At 42.5% G+C, this 15379-nt stretch overlaps 1 protein-coding gene across 1 annotated transcript in view; it reads left to right on the forward strand.

Moving 5' to 3' along the window:
* Positions 1–15379, forward strand: part of LOC140740814 (rifampicin phosphotransferase-like) — a 196223-nt gene that overhangs the window by 87260 nt on the left and 93584 nt on the right. The window contains exon 20 of the mRNA XM_073070343.1: positions 10391–10497. Coding sequence (XP_072926444.1) covers positions 10391–10497 — 107 coding nt within the window. The remainder of the gene's footprint in view (positions 1–10390; positions 10498–15379) is intronic.

A 15379-nucleotide genomic window follows, 5' to 3' on the forward strand; every position in this document is an offset into this window, starting at 1 on the left:
ATTTAGTTTTTTTCCCCCTCCTCCTTTTTCTCTTTGTCTTTTTGCCCATCACGCTGCCTGCTCTCCATCTCCCTCCAGTGCTCCCCTCCCTCCTTCTTTCTCCCTAGGCCTCCCGTCCCTTTCCCTTCTCCAGCTCTGTATCCCTTTTGCTAATCACCTTTCTGGCTCTCAGCTTCACCCCACCCCCTCTGGTCTTCTCCTATCATTTTGCATTTTCCCCTCCCCCTCCTACTTTCAAATCTCTTACTATCTTTCCTTTCAGTTAGTCCTGACGAAGGGTCTCGGCCCGAAACGTCGACAGTGCTTCTCCTTATAGATGCTGCCTGGCCTGCTGTGTTCCACCAGCATTTTGTGTGTGTTGCTTTCCCCCAGAGAGTAGTGTATCTGTAGATTTCTTCTGCCAGGGAAGCAGTAGAGGCTGCCTCATTTAAATATATTTAAGACCCACTTTGACAGATTTTTCGCAGGGGAATTAATGAGAAAATGCAGGTATGTGGAGCTGAGTCCATAACCAGATCAGCCATGATTTTATTGAGTGCTGGTGTAGGCTTGATGGGCCAGATGGCCTACTCCTCCTCCCATTTCTTATGTCCTCATGAATCCTTGTGTTAAAGGTTTGAATTGAGTTGAAAATAACATTGAGATGGAATAACAGAATAATGGAATAAATTACTTACTCGATTGGATGTAAAAGTTTCCTATTCAGAACTCCAAATTATCACATCTGTGTATCTGTAGCATATAATTTCCACTATGATAGCCAAACTCCTTGAGAATAAAGTACTTAAACTTTACAGAATTTACCGCACCATGAAACATGAGTAATCTGTGGGCTCAAAGATGATGATAGTTCACAAGGCACAGAAAAGATATATCCCACAAGAGAAAAAGTTCTTAACTGGTAGGGGTAGAGAACTGTGGCTGACAAGGGAAGTTAAGGACTGCATAAAAGCCAAGGGAAGGGCATATAAAGTAACAAAAGTGAGTGGGAAGTTGGATGATTGGGAAGCTTTTAAAATCCAACAAAAGGCAAATTTTAAAAAAGCTATACGAAGGGAAAAGATGAAATATGAGGGCAGACTAGCCAGTAATATAAAGCAGGACACCAAAAGTTTGCTTCAGTTATGTAAAGAGTAAAAGGGAGGTGAGAGTGGATATTGGACCACTGGAAAATGATGCTGGAGAGGTAGTAATGGGGGACAAAGAAATGGCAGATGAATTTAATAAGTACTTTGCATCTGTCTTCACTGTGGAAGACACTAGAATCTCAAGAACTAAGTACAGGGACACAAATGAGAGCATCCTGACTGGCTGCATCACTGCCTGGTGTGGGAACTGTATTTCCCTTAATTGCAGGATTCTGCAGAGAGTGGTGCGGACAGCCCAGAGCATCTATAGTTGTGAACTTCCCATGATTCAGGAGATTTACAGAGACAGGTGTGTTTAAAAAAAAAAAGGCCTGTAGGATCACTGGGGACCCGAGTCACCCCAACCACAACCACATAAGCTGCTACCATCTGGGAAAGAGTACCGCAGCATAAAAGTCAGGAGCAACAGACTCCAGACAGCTTCTTCCACCAGGCCATCAGACTGATTAACTCATGCTGATTTGAGTGTATTCGATGTTCCATTCACTGTTCTATTTATTACAAATTACTATGATTGCACATTGTACATTTAGATGGAGACATAACGTAAAGATTTTTACTCCACATGTATGTGAAGGATGTAAGAAATAAAGTCAATTCAATAGCTGTGTGCCAAAGATGCATGAGTGTCAGGGAGCTGGAGTGAGGCCCATCGCTATTATAAAGGAAAAATTGCCAGGCAGACTCTTAAGGCGGTTGAGTCACCTGAACCAGATGGACTACATCCCAGAGTCCCGAGAGAGGTTGCTGAAGAGATAGGCTTGGTCATGATCATTCAAGAAACACTTGATTCTGGCATGGTGCCGGAGGACTGGAAGATTGCAAATGTCACTCTGCTCTTTAAGAAGAGAGGAAGACAAAAGAAATAAAATTATTGGCCAGTTATCCTAACCTCAGTGGTTGGGAAAGTTTTGGAGTCTATTATTAAGAATGCAGTTTCGGGGTACTTGGAGACCCCAAAAGTAAGTCAAAGTCAGCATGGGTTCTGTTAAGGGAAATTTTACCTGACAAATCTGTTGGTGTTCTTGGAGGAAGTAACAAGCAGGGTGGACAGAGGAGAGGCAGTAGATGTCATTTACTTGGGTTTTCAGAGGGCATTTGATAAGGAGCAACACATTAGGCTACTTAAGATAAAATTCTATGATGTTACAGGAGAGTTACTGGCATGGATAGCAGAATGGCTGACAGGCAGGAGGCAGTGAGTGGGAATAAAGGGGGCCTTTTTTGATTGGCTGTCGGTGACTAGTGGTGTTCCTTAGGGGTCAGTATTGGGAATGCTACTTTTCACTTTGTTTGTCATTGATTTTGATAATAGAATTGATGGCTTTGAGGCAAAGTTTGTGGTTGATACAAAGATAGGTGGAGGGTAGGTGGTGCTGAGGAAGCAATGCGATTACAGCAGGAGCAGGACTTGGACAAATTGGAAGAATAGACAAAAAATGGCAGATGGAATACAGTGTTGGGAAATGTATGCTAATACATTTTGGTAAATAGTGTGAATTATTATCTATATGGGGAGGAGGTTCAAACATCAGAGGTGTACAGAGGGACTTCAGAGACCTAATGCAAGACTCCCAGAAGGTTAATTTACAGGTTGAGTCTATGGTAAAGAAAGCAAATGCAAGTTGACATTTATTTCAAGGGGAACAGAATATAAAAAAGCAAGAAGATAATGCTGAGGCTTCATAAGACGTTAGTCAAGCCACACTTGGAGTATTGTCAACAGTCTTGGGCTCCCTATCTCAGAAAGGATGGATGTTGCATTGGAGAGAGTCCAGAGGAGGTTCATTAGGATGATTCTGGGGATGAAGGGGGTAACATATGAGGAGCTTTTTGGCAGCTTTTGGTCTGTGCTCACTGGAATTCAGAAGAATGCGGGTGAGTCTCATTGAAACCTACCAAATGTTGAAAGGACTAGATAGGGTGGCTATGGAGAGGATGTTTCCTTCGGTGGAGGTATCCAGAACTAGAGTCACAATCTCAAAATTGCGGGGTGGGGGGGAGGGTGATCTTTTAGAATAGAGGGAAGGACAATTCTTTAGCAAGTGAGAAGTGAATCTGTGGAACGCTGTTCCACAGACTGCAGTGGAAGCCAAGTCCGTGAGCATATTTAAGGTAGAAGTTGATAGTTTCCTGATTGGTCAGGGCATCAAATGACATGGGGAGAAGGCAGGTGTATGGGATTGAATGGGACCCGGAATCAGTCTTGATGGAATGGCAGAGCAGGCTCAATGAGCTATGTGGCCTAATTCTGCTCCTATGTCTTATGATGCGTATTTTTTATTCATTATTGTGATTTAGATGCTACTGGCAAACAAATCCAAATTGTTTGCCAGACTATATTGGCCTGATGTTGATGATACTAAGTGCTTTTCCAGAGGATACCATCAGCAATAGTAGTGCGAGACTGGAATCCCACTGAGTCATATCACAGTTTTCTTTCTCTTTGATGCACTTGTGAAAGAGTATTTTTGTTAGAGCGAGGTTTGCCAATTGCTTGTGATGATGAATTAACCTGATTCTCTGTGACTGGCCACAGATACAGCTCAGTAGGCTGTGGAAAGCACAGACAAGCCAGATCATCTTGGTGTTCACCTGGCGGAGAGTCCCTCAACACCAGCTCCATAGTAAAGAAAGCCCAGCAGCGTCTCTACTTTCTGTGAAGGAATCTTCAGAGGAAAGATTGTTAGTCAATCTTTCCTCTATCTCTTTTGTTCCTAAGAAAACGGCCCCAATGTTAGATACACTCAGTGGCCACTTTGTTAGGTACGCCTGCTCGATAATGCTAATTTCTAATCAGCCAATCACGTGCAGCAACTCAATGCATAAAGGCATGCAGACATGGTGAAGAGGTTCAGTTGTTGTTCAGACAAAACATCAGAATGGGGAAGAAATATAATCTAAGTGATTTTGGATGTGGAGTGATTGTTGGCGCCAGGGAGGGTGGTTCCTGTAATTCCTATGCTCAGCAGTCTCTGGAGTTTACCAAAAATGTTGCAGAAACAAGCTTTTAAAAATCCAGTGAGTGGCAGAAAATGCCTTGCTAATGATAGAGGTCAGAGGACAACGGCTAGACTGGTTAAAGCTGTCAGAAAGGTGACAGTAACGCAAATAAACACGTGTTGCAACAGTATTGTGTGGAAGAGGTGGATGGGCTACATCAGCGGAAGATCAGAAACAAGCACTCAGTGGCCAATTTGAGGTACAGAAGATACCAAATAAAGTGACCATCGAGTGTATGTGTTAATGCTTTGAATTGTAATTTTTGTTCTAAGGCTGACCCTCTGTTAAGAATTCTGTCATGTGACAGTGAAGGTGGCAACATTATAGATAGTTCTAATGGCAGCCTTGAATAAACTATTCATTAAATGCAGCATTTTGGGTTTGTTGCACTGGATTTCCATTATTTTCAGAATCGCTTGTCTTTGTGGTAATGAACTATACATAATTTGTTTGAACTCTTTGCATGATGTGTACATATGTTTGCACACCCTGAAATGAACTTGAAGGTTGAGAAGCCATCGAGCAGACAAACTTTGCCTCCTACATTGGCAACGAGGAGATAAAGAATCACAGCCATTAAAGATAACAAAATAATCGAGGGCATTGAGTCACATACAAAATGCCGGAGGAATTTAGCAGGACAGGGAGCATCTATGGAGAGGAATAAAGGGTTGGCATTTCAGAGAGAGAGTCTTCATCAAGATCTGCTGATCAGGTCCTTGTCTGTCCGTTTAATGTTGTTCTGATGAGGCATCTAAGCCTGAAAGGTTGACTGTTTCTTTTGCTCTCCATAGATTCCACCTGACTTGGTGAGCTCCTCCAGCATTTTCTGTGTGGTACTCTGTATTCCGAGCATCTGCAGAATCTCTTATGTTGAGGACTTGGAGTCACTGTTCGCTTTCATAGTGTGAATTTGAGAAGTTTGTAGTTAACCATAGCAACAGCTGAGTTGCCGAAGAAGAGAAGACAACACTAGCAGCTTTTTTTTCCTGAGTACAGAAACAACTCTAAAGACAGGAGCCAGTACAGAATGTCAGTTCAGCTCCACACTGTTTACATTGGGATAAGTGTGGAATCTCTTCCCTTTATACAACAAACAAGATGATGAAGCTTCCTGGAATTAACATATTGCTGAGATAGAAGGTTTGGGTGAAAATATTTCAAATAAAGCCATACACAAACTCAAGACAGCAATGTCTGAACATCAAACAAAAAAAACTACAGATGGTGGAAATCTGAAATGAAGCCAGAAAATGCTGGAAACAATGAGCATTTCCAGCAACATCTTGGAAAATAGAAAGAAACAAGATGTTAAGCTGAAGACCCGTCATCAAAAAATGGGAAACAAGTTAGTTTTAGGTAGCAGAAGTGGTGGGGATAAGATAGGTTCAGACTAGATGACAGGTAAGCAGTGGTTAGATTATTAAGTTAAGTCAAGTCACTTTTTATTGTCATTTGGAGCATAACTGCTGGTACAGTACATAGTAAAAACGAGACAATATTTTTCAGAACCTTGGTGCTACATGAAACAGTACAAAAACTAGACTGAACTGCGTAAAAACAACACAGACAAAAAAAAACTACACTGGACTACAGACCTACACAGGACTGCATAAAGTGCACAAAACAGTGCAGGAATGACAATAAATAATAAACAAGACAATAGGCACAGTAGAGGGCAGTAAGTTGGTGTCAGTCCGGACTCTGGGTATTGAGGAGTCTGATAGCTTGGGGGAAGAAACTGTTACATAGTCTGGTCGTGAGAGCCCGAATGCTTCGGTGCCTTTTCCCAGATTGCAGGAGGGAGAAGAGTTTGTATGAGGGGTGTGTGGGGTCCTTCATAATGCTGTTTCCTTTGCGGATGCAGCGTGTGGTGTAAATGTCCATAATGGCGGGAAGAGAGACCCTGTTGATCTTCTCAGCTGACCTCACTATCCGCTGCAGTGTCTTGCGATCCGAGATGGTGCAATTTCCGAACCAGGCAGTGATGCAGCTGCTCAAGATTCTCTCAATACAACCCCTGTAGAATGTGATGAGGATGAGGGGGTGGGAGATAGACTTTCCTCAGCCTTTGCAGGAAGTAGAGATGCTGCTGGGCTTTCTTTGCTATGGAGCTGGTGTTGAGGGACCATGTGAGATTCTCCACTAGGTGAACACCAAGAAATTTGGTGCTCTTAATGATCTCTACTGAGGAGGCATTGATGTTCAGCAGAGAGTGGTCACTCTGTGCCCTCCTGAAGTCAACAACCATCTCTTTTGTTTTGGTCACATTTAGAGTCATGTTGTTGGCTCTGCACCAGTGCATTAGTTGCCGTACCTCCTCTCTGTAAGCTGACTCGTCGTTCTTGCTGATGAGACCCACCACGGCCATGTCATCGGCGAACTTGATGGTTCGAGCTGTGTGTTGCAGCACAGACATGGGTCAGCAGAGTGAACAGCAGTGGACTGAACACAGAGCCCTGGGGGGCCCCCATGCTCAGTGTGATGGTGTTGGAGATGCCGTTCCCAATCCGGACTGACTGAGGTCTCCCAGTCAGGAAGTCTAGGATCCAGTTGCAGAGGGATGTGTTCAGGCCCAGTAGGTTCAGCTTTCCAATCAGTTTCTGAGGGATGATTGTGTTGAATGCTGAACTGAAGTCTATGAACAGCATTCGAATGTACGTGTCTTTTTTGTCCAGGTGGAGGGTGTTGAATGGTTGGGACAGTACGTGAACTGCATATGATAGATGTGAGTGCAACAGGACAGTAGTCATTGAGGCAGGACACTGAAGACTTCTTCGGCACGGGGACGATGGTGGCGGCCTTGAAGCACGTTGGAATGATGGCACTGCTCAGGGAGATGTTGAAGATCTACCGGTGAGAATATCTGCTAACTGGTCTGCACATCCACTAAGCACTCTGCCAGGAATATTGTCTGGTCCAGCAGCCTTCCGTGGGTTGACCCTGCACAGTGTTCTCCTCTCATTGGCTACGGTGAGACACAGCACCTGGTCATTTGTAGGAGGGGTGGACTTCCTCGCTGCCACGTCATGTTCTGCCTCAAAACGAGCGTAGAAGTTGTTCAGTGCATCTGGGAGGGAGGCATCACCCGCACGGTCAGGAGGTGTTGTCCTGTAGTTGGTGATGTCCTGAATGCCTTTCCACATGCGCCGCGTGTCGCTGACATCCTGGAAGTGGCTGTGGATTCGCTGGGCATGTGCACGCTTTGCCCCTCTGATGGCCCGGGACGGTTTGGACCTCGCTGTTGTTAGGGCTGCCTTGTCGCCTGCTGTGAAGGCGCAGTCACGGGTCCTCAGCAATGCACGCACCTCCGCGGTCATCCATGGCTTCTGGTTAGTGCGTGTAGTGATGGTCTTGGACACAGTGACGTCGTCGATGCACTTGATGATGTAGCTAGTCACTGATGCTGTGTACTCCTCTAAGTTGGTGGAGTTGCCATTGGTTGCAGCCTCCCTGAACATGTGCCAGTCAGTGTGCTCAAAGCAGTCTTGAAGAGCAGAGATGGCTCCTGCTGGCCAGGTTTTCGCCTGCTTCTGTACGGTCTGGAGCGCCTGACGAGCAGTCTGTATGCTGGGATAAGCATAACAGAGATGTTACGCAACAGATTATACAAAGTTTATCTAATAGTAAAGCTTTGGAGATAACCAGCAGCTTAGACTATATTAGGGACAACAAAAAAGGCAAAAATGATGGGCATAACTTGCCGCTTCAGATATAGACTAAAATACGTTAGCTGAAGTTGGAAAATTCAGTATTGAATCCTCTAGGTTACAGTGTACACAGATGGAAGATGAGGAACTGTTCCTTTTGCTTGTAGTTGGCTTTGCAATACTATAGGAAGCCACTTCAAGGCTAGACTAGGAGTGGGATAATGAATTAAATACTTGCCACTTCAATTCATTATTCCACCCCAGCCGTTATTAATTCATGGCCAAATACTAGTGAAAGTTTAGCATATTTGTACTGCTCTGTGTGGGATGGTCACAGTCCATTTCACAAGTCAATATTAAAAAAGTCTGCAACACACACAAAGTGTTGGAGGAACTCAAGAAGCTAGCAACACCTGTCTTTAATTATTATGCGCCTTGTCGTATGATGTGGGTGATCTCGGAAACATTTTCTACAGAAGTTGTTTTGGCATTGCTTTCTAGTGGGCAGGGTCTTTACAAGATGGGAGAATCAGAATCAGGTTTATTATCACTGGCATATGTTGTCAAATTTGTTATTTTTTGCAGTGGCAGTATATTGAAATATAATACAAACTGAATTTCAGTAAGTACATGTGTATGATAGTTAAATGAGTAGTGCAAAAAAGTAGTGAGGTTGTGTTCATTGTACATTTAGAAATCTGATGGCAGAGAGGAAGAAGCTAATGCTGAATTGTTGAGTGTGTGCTCACAGGCTCCTGAGTCACCTCATTGATGGATGTCACCTTTTTGAGGCATCACTCCTTGAAGATGTCCTAGATGCTATAGAGGCTAGAGTCTATGATGGAGCTGACTGAGTTCACAACTTTCTGCAGCTTCTTTTGATACTGTGCATTAGCCCTCCCTGCCTACCCCCCCCCCATACCGACAGTGAGCAAGCCAGTCAGAATGCTTTCCATGGGACAGCTGTAGAAATTTGTGAGTGTCTTTGGTGAAGTACCAAATCTACACAAATTCCTCATGAAAATTAGCTGCTGCTCTGCCTTTTTTGTAACTGCATTGATACATTGGGCCCTCAAAGATATTGACACTCGGTAAATTGCTCAGTCTTTCCACCTCTGATCTCCCTATGAGGACTGATGTGTGTTCCCTTATCTTACCCTTCCTGAAGTTCAAAATCAGTTCTTTAGCCTTGCATTGAGTACAAGGTTGATGCTGTGATACCCCTCAACTAGCTGATCTATTTCACTCAAGTACGCTCTTTGGTCAATATCTGAAGTTCTGCCAACAGTAGTTGTGTCATCAGCAAATTTGTAAATGGCATTTGACCTCAGCATTATCAATACTCTTTAATAGTCTGCCTGATGTCAGTGGTCACATAATCAGAACTTACGATATGCACCAGCTGCTCGTGCAGCCAATCACCACCTGCTCCCATGGCTTCACATGACCCGGAGTGGGGGAAAGGCGACTAATTAGGTGCTACATCTTGCCTAAGTGTGGTCTGCAAGCTAGCAGAGGGAAGGAGAGCCTTTCACCTCCTCTGGCAGGGATATATCCCACCCGCCACCCTGAGCAGAATCTATTGAGAGAGATAAACAATGTTTCAGACTAAGATCCTTCATCAGTGTCCTGATAATTTGAAAACTATTAATTAAAATCATGAATTAAAAAAAATAATTTGCTTGGTTTATCCTATCATTTATTTTTCCCAAAGTTCCTTGATTCACCTTATTCTTTTTAGTTCTATTTGTCTTTGTCTACCCATAAATCTAGTCCAGGGCTTTGTCCATGGTGTAAAAAATGTTGGGAACCCTGATCTAGTCTATCTGTGTCTTCACCCAAACTTTAATAGTCCTATAAATAATTTATTATTTACCATATTCCACTTTATCCTAGGTACTCACTACTAACCCATTAACATAAATCAAAGATTGTAGTGGTCCCAGCACATACTCTAGACAACAGTAATGAAAAACAACTGTTAACTAATCATAGAGTAATGCAGCATGGGAGCAGGCCATTCTGCCCATCTCATCCATGTTGACCAAGATAGCCATCTATGCCAGTCCATTAGGACTATAGACCTTTCCTATTTGTGTGCCTGCTTAAATGTTGTTGATGTAAACAGCATTTGCTGCTTTTTGCCTTTTGAGGCGATTTGAAATGGCGCAGTTTTATTAAGTTTATACTGACCTTTGAACGTGAGGACTGATATCCCACAAGTTAAACTGGGAGATTTAAGTGAGAACCTGAACTATGAACGTATTATAAGCAAAAGAAAAATGTGCAGATGCTGGAAATCAAAATAACACCCACAAAATGCTGGAGGAACTGAGCAGGCCAGGCAGCATCAATGGAAAAGAGTAAAGAGTCAATGTTTTGGGCCAAGACCCATCATCAGGACTATATTATTGTATGTATTATTTTCAGTAATAACAATATATTATATTCTGAAACATTACTATACTTGTATTCTTGAAGTGAAATCCTATTACATGCATACTGATGTAACAGACAAATCTTATTTTCTAAGATCATGTATCTAATTCTATTAAGCAACATATTCATGGTCATTGTTTAACTTTTCAGGCCAGACCAATCACGTCATTTAATTTCGTGTCAGAGTTTGAATTGATGCACGAGTTTGATTCTGCCATGACTACTGACTATGAATGGATGACAACTTCAAACATAGGGTAGGCAGCTTATCTCCACTTTTCCTTTCTTGAAAAGTTGTTAAAGTTTTTATGTAGATTACTGTAATTGCTCTATGTGACCAGTTTGGCCTGATGGGTAATCATTTCACATCTATAATCATACTTCAGTATTTATCCTTCAATGGATTTCATGGCCTTCTTCTAAACTGCACCCGTAATTGTGTTGTAAGTCATTTCAGAGATATGAGTTGTCATTTGCCATCAGCTGTTGGGAGTCAATCAAAATTGTACTCAATTTCCAGTTTCCAATTCAATACAAGTCAAATATTTTAACACAAACGAATAACATTTTGTCCACTTTTGATTTTGTTTAAGACATTGCACCTGGCCAGATCTTTCCTCGACATACATTTTTAAAGTTGACTTTGAAATTCACATTAGCATCTCTCAACCCAATTGAGAGCTTCAGATAATTTGCTTCTAGTAGTCTTGATCTCGGTTGGCATTCAATGAATTTGTGAGCATCTCAGATTGAACCGGAGAGACGACAAACCGAGAGCCCTCAGAAAAACGTGTAGAGTTGGATACTACTAACCTCGCAGCTTTCAGGATTCATGCCAGTGAAATAGAAAATTTAACACATGTATTTTGGTGGAAAAAGGTTTATTTTACCTGAAAACTATAATGAATAATAAATAATCCAAAACCTTTTTTGTAGGGCTGTTCACCGAGCCAGGAGGTTAGGTTTCAAAGGTTTCCTCGCCAGTCGAGGGGATATCATCAGTGCACGATTGTGTTTTGTTTCTCCCGAGTGCTCACACTTGTATTGGTTCGACTCTTTGTTCTGATAGGTTGGCGGTCATGCTGGCTGCTAGTCTCCGTTGTGTTCTGTCCACCGATAGCTGAGTAATCCCTGCTGGCCCGTTATCATTCGTATGAGTGTCGTCTCCTCAGGTGTCTGCAGCTCACCACTCAGCCCCCGGTCCTGCAGGCGCAAAGGTTTGTAAATTGTACCCAGTTCAGTTGACACAGGCACCCGAAGAATCAACGCTGACAACACCATGGCCTCTGCTTCTCCATTGTGTTTACAATGAAATGAACTCTTGACCTGACTATCCTTACAAGCCCATGAGAACTGAAATGATTACTGTTACTTCCTTCAATATTGTTGAAGGCTACCAGTAACTCCAAAGATCTGAGCTTTGTGGAAATTCCCTCCTTTGTGTCAATATAATGCATGCAGTGTAAGGAATAAATGCAGAATGGATTTTTAGCATAATCTTAAAAGCGGAACTTCGTGGTGACCAAATATTCTGATATAGAAACATAGAAAACCTCCAGTACAATACAGGCCCTTCAGCCCACAAAATTGTGCCGAATATGTCCCTACCTCAGAAATTACTAGGCTTACCTATAGATCGCTACTTTTCTAAGTTTCATGTACCTATTAAAAAGTCTCTTAAAAGACCCTATCATATCCACCTCCACTACCGTTGCCGGCAGCCAATTCCACTCACTCACCACTCTCTGAGTAAAAAAACTTACCCCTGACATCTCCTCTATACCTACTCCCCAGCACCTTAAACCTGTGTCCTCTTGTGGCAACCATTTCAGCCCTGGGAAAAAGCCTCTGACTATCCACACAATCAATGCCTCTCATCATCTTCTACACCTCTATCAGGTCACCTCTTATTGTCCGTTGCTCCAAGGAGAAAAGGCCAAGTTCACTCAACCTATTCTCATAAGGCATGCTCCCCAAACCAGGTAACGTCCTTGTAAATCTCCTCTGCACCCTTTCTATGGCTTCCACCTCCTTCCTGTAGTGAGGTGACCAGAACTGAGCACAGTACTCCAAGTGGGGTCTGACCAGGGTCCTATATAGCTGCAACATTACCTCTTGGCTCCTAAATTCAGTTCCACGATTGATGAAGGCTAATGCACCATATGCCTTCTTAACCACAGAGTCAACCATGTGGGTCCATAACCTCCTCTTGTGTGATAGAGACTACCCTCAGATTGGAGGAGCAACACCTTATATTCTGTCTGAGCAGCCTCCAACCTGAGGGTATCAATATCAATTTCTCCTTCTGTTTTAAAACAAAAATTAATTTCCCTCCTTTCCCCTCTTCTTCTATTCCCCACACTGGCCTTTTACCTCTCCTCACCTGCACATCACCTCCCCCAGGTCACCTTCCCTTTCTCCTATGGTTCACTCTCCTCTCCTATCAGAATCCTTCCTCCTCAGCCGTTTATCTTTCCAAGTCACCTGGCTTCATCTATCAGCTTCTAGTTATTCTCCTTCCCCTCCCTCCACCACCTTTTTGTTCTGGCATCTTCTCATCTTCCCCCTTCCTTTCCAGCCCTGAAGAAGGGTTTCGGCCCAGAATGTCGACTGTTTATTCATTTCCATAGATGCTGCGTTCCTCCAGCATTTTGTATGTGTTTTGCTTTGGATTTCCAGCATCTGCAGAATTTCTTGTGTTTATCATCTTAACAATTTTGAAACACAAATTAATATAGTAAGCAGGAGTAAACCGTCTACCCCTTTGAGCCTTTCAAGGCGGATCCTCCATCCCTATTCTATATTCCTGCTCTTGCCCCTTAAAGATACTCAGCGACTTGACTTCTACGATCTCTGTGGTTGCGATTTCCACAGGCTCACTACTCCTTGAGGGAAGAGATTTCTTCTCCTCTAGGTCAGTACATGGCTCACAATATGTGTGCCAGACATACGAAAATAACCTGAAACATGTGTTTGCTCAATTTTATATTGTAATGCAGCAGGAGCCTTACTCTGTCAACAGTGCGGAATAAATTTTTGTTGGCCTTTTAGATATCTAAAAAGGCATCATAAAGTAACACATTTTTGAAAATATATTTCCCATTGCAATGTGATCAGCACATTAATGCATTGCCACTGTGTAGTGATGTGGGGACTGTAGAGCTCTTGGACTAGGAACATTAATTCTGGACTCTCTCAGGCAGATTTAAATAATGAATAAAATTGCTACCCACAATATCTTGTCAATGTTCATCTCACAAAAAAGAACATTACAAGGCTTGATTAACTGGCTATTACGTTGTGGGAGCTGTTGTGCTAATTTCCAACCTTTCCAACCTCTGCGAAAAATGAGGGAAGTGCAGGACAGATATATTCCAAATAAGAATAAATTTTCAAATGGAAGAAGGACACTACCGTGGCTGAAAAGTGAAGTCAGAGCCAAAGTAAAAGCAAAAGGAGGGGCAATCAATAAAGCCAAAGCTAGTGACAAGATAGAGGATTGGGAAGCTTTTAAAAACTTGCAGAAGGAAACTAAAAAGGTCATTAGGAAGGAAAAGATGGATTATGAAAGGAAGCTGGTGACTAATAAGCTTTTTTAAGTATATAAAGGGTAAAAGAGAGTTGAGGGTAGTACTGGATGACTGGAAAATTGCAAATGTTTCTCCACTATTTAAGAAGGGTGGGAGGTAGCAGAAAGGAAACTATAGGCTTGTTAGCCTGGCATCAGTGGTTGGAAAGTTGTTGGAATCAATAGCTAGGGATGAGTTTACAAAGTACCTGGAGGCACGTGGCAGGATAGGCCAAAGCCAGCATGGTTTCTTGAAAGGAAAATCCTGCCTGACTAACCTACTGCAATTTTTTGGGGAAATTACAAGCAGGGTAGACAAAGGAGATGTAGTAGATGTGGTGTACTTGGATTTTCAGAAGGCCTTTGACAAGGTGCCACACATGAGGCTGCTTAGCAAGATAAGAGCCCGAGGAATTATAGGGAAGTTACTAGCATGGGTAGAGCATTGGCTGATCAGCAGAAAGCAGAGAGTGGGAATAAAGGGATCCTATTCTGGCTGACTGGTTACCAGTGGAGTTCCACAAAGGCCAGTGTTGGGTCTGCTGCTTTTTACGATATACGTCAATGATTTGGACTTTGGGATAAATGGATTTGTAGTTAAATTTGCTGATGATACAAAGATAGGTGGAGGAGCAGGTAGTTTTGAGGAAACAGTGAGCCTGCAGAGAGACTTAGATAGTTTAGGGAAATGGGCAAAGAAGTGGCAAATGAAATAGAATGGTGGAAAGTGTATGGTCATGCACTTTGGTGGAAGAAATAAATGGGCAGATTATTATTTAGATGGCGAGAGAATTCAAAATGCAGAGATACAAAGGTTCTTGTGCAGGATACCCTAAAGGTTAACCTCCAGGTTGAGTCAGTGGCGAAGAAGGCGAATGCAATGTTGGCATTCATTTCTAGAGGTATAGAATATAAGAGCAGGGATGTGATGTTGAGGCTCTATAAGGCACTTGTGAGACCACACTTGGAGTATTGTGTGCAGTTTTGGGCTCCTTATTTTAGAAGGGATGTACTGATATTGGAGGGGGTTCAGAGAAGATTCACAAGAATGATTCCAGGAATGAAAGGGTTGCCATATAAGGAACGTCTGGCAGCTCTTGGGCTGTATTCCCTGGAGTTCAGGAGAATGAAGGGTATCTCATAGAAACATTCCGAACATTAAAAGGCCTGAACAAATTAGATTTGGCAAAGGGAGTCTAGGACAAGAGGACAAGACATCCATTTAGAACAGAAATGCGGAGAAATTACTTTAGAGGGTGGTAAATCTGAGGAATTTGTTGCCACGAGCAGCCTTGGAGGCCAAGTCATTGGGTGTATTTAAGGCAGAGATAGATAGGTTCTTGATTAGAATCAGAATCAGGTTTATCATCACCAGCATGTGACATGAAATTTGTTAACTTAGCAGCAGCAGTTCAATGCAATACATAATTTAGCAGAGAACAAAACAGTAATAATAATAAATAAAATAAAAATAATACTAAACAAATAAATCAATTACAGTATACATATGTTGAATAGATTTTTAAAAAGTGCAAAAACATAATTACTGTATATTTTTAAAAAATTTGAGG

This window comes from Hemitrygon akajei, chromosome 17 (genome assembly GCF_048418815.1).
Source record: "Hemitrygon akajei chromosome 17, sHemAka1.3, whole genome shotgun sequence".
In the NCBI taxonomy this organism is placed as follows: Eukaryota; Metazoa; Chordata; class Chondrichthyes; order Myliobatiformes; family Dasyatidae; genus Hemitrygon; species Hemitrygon akajei.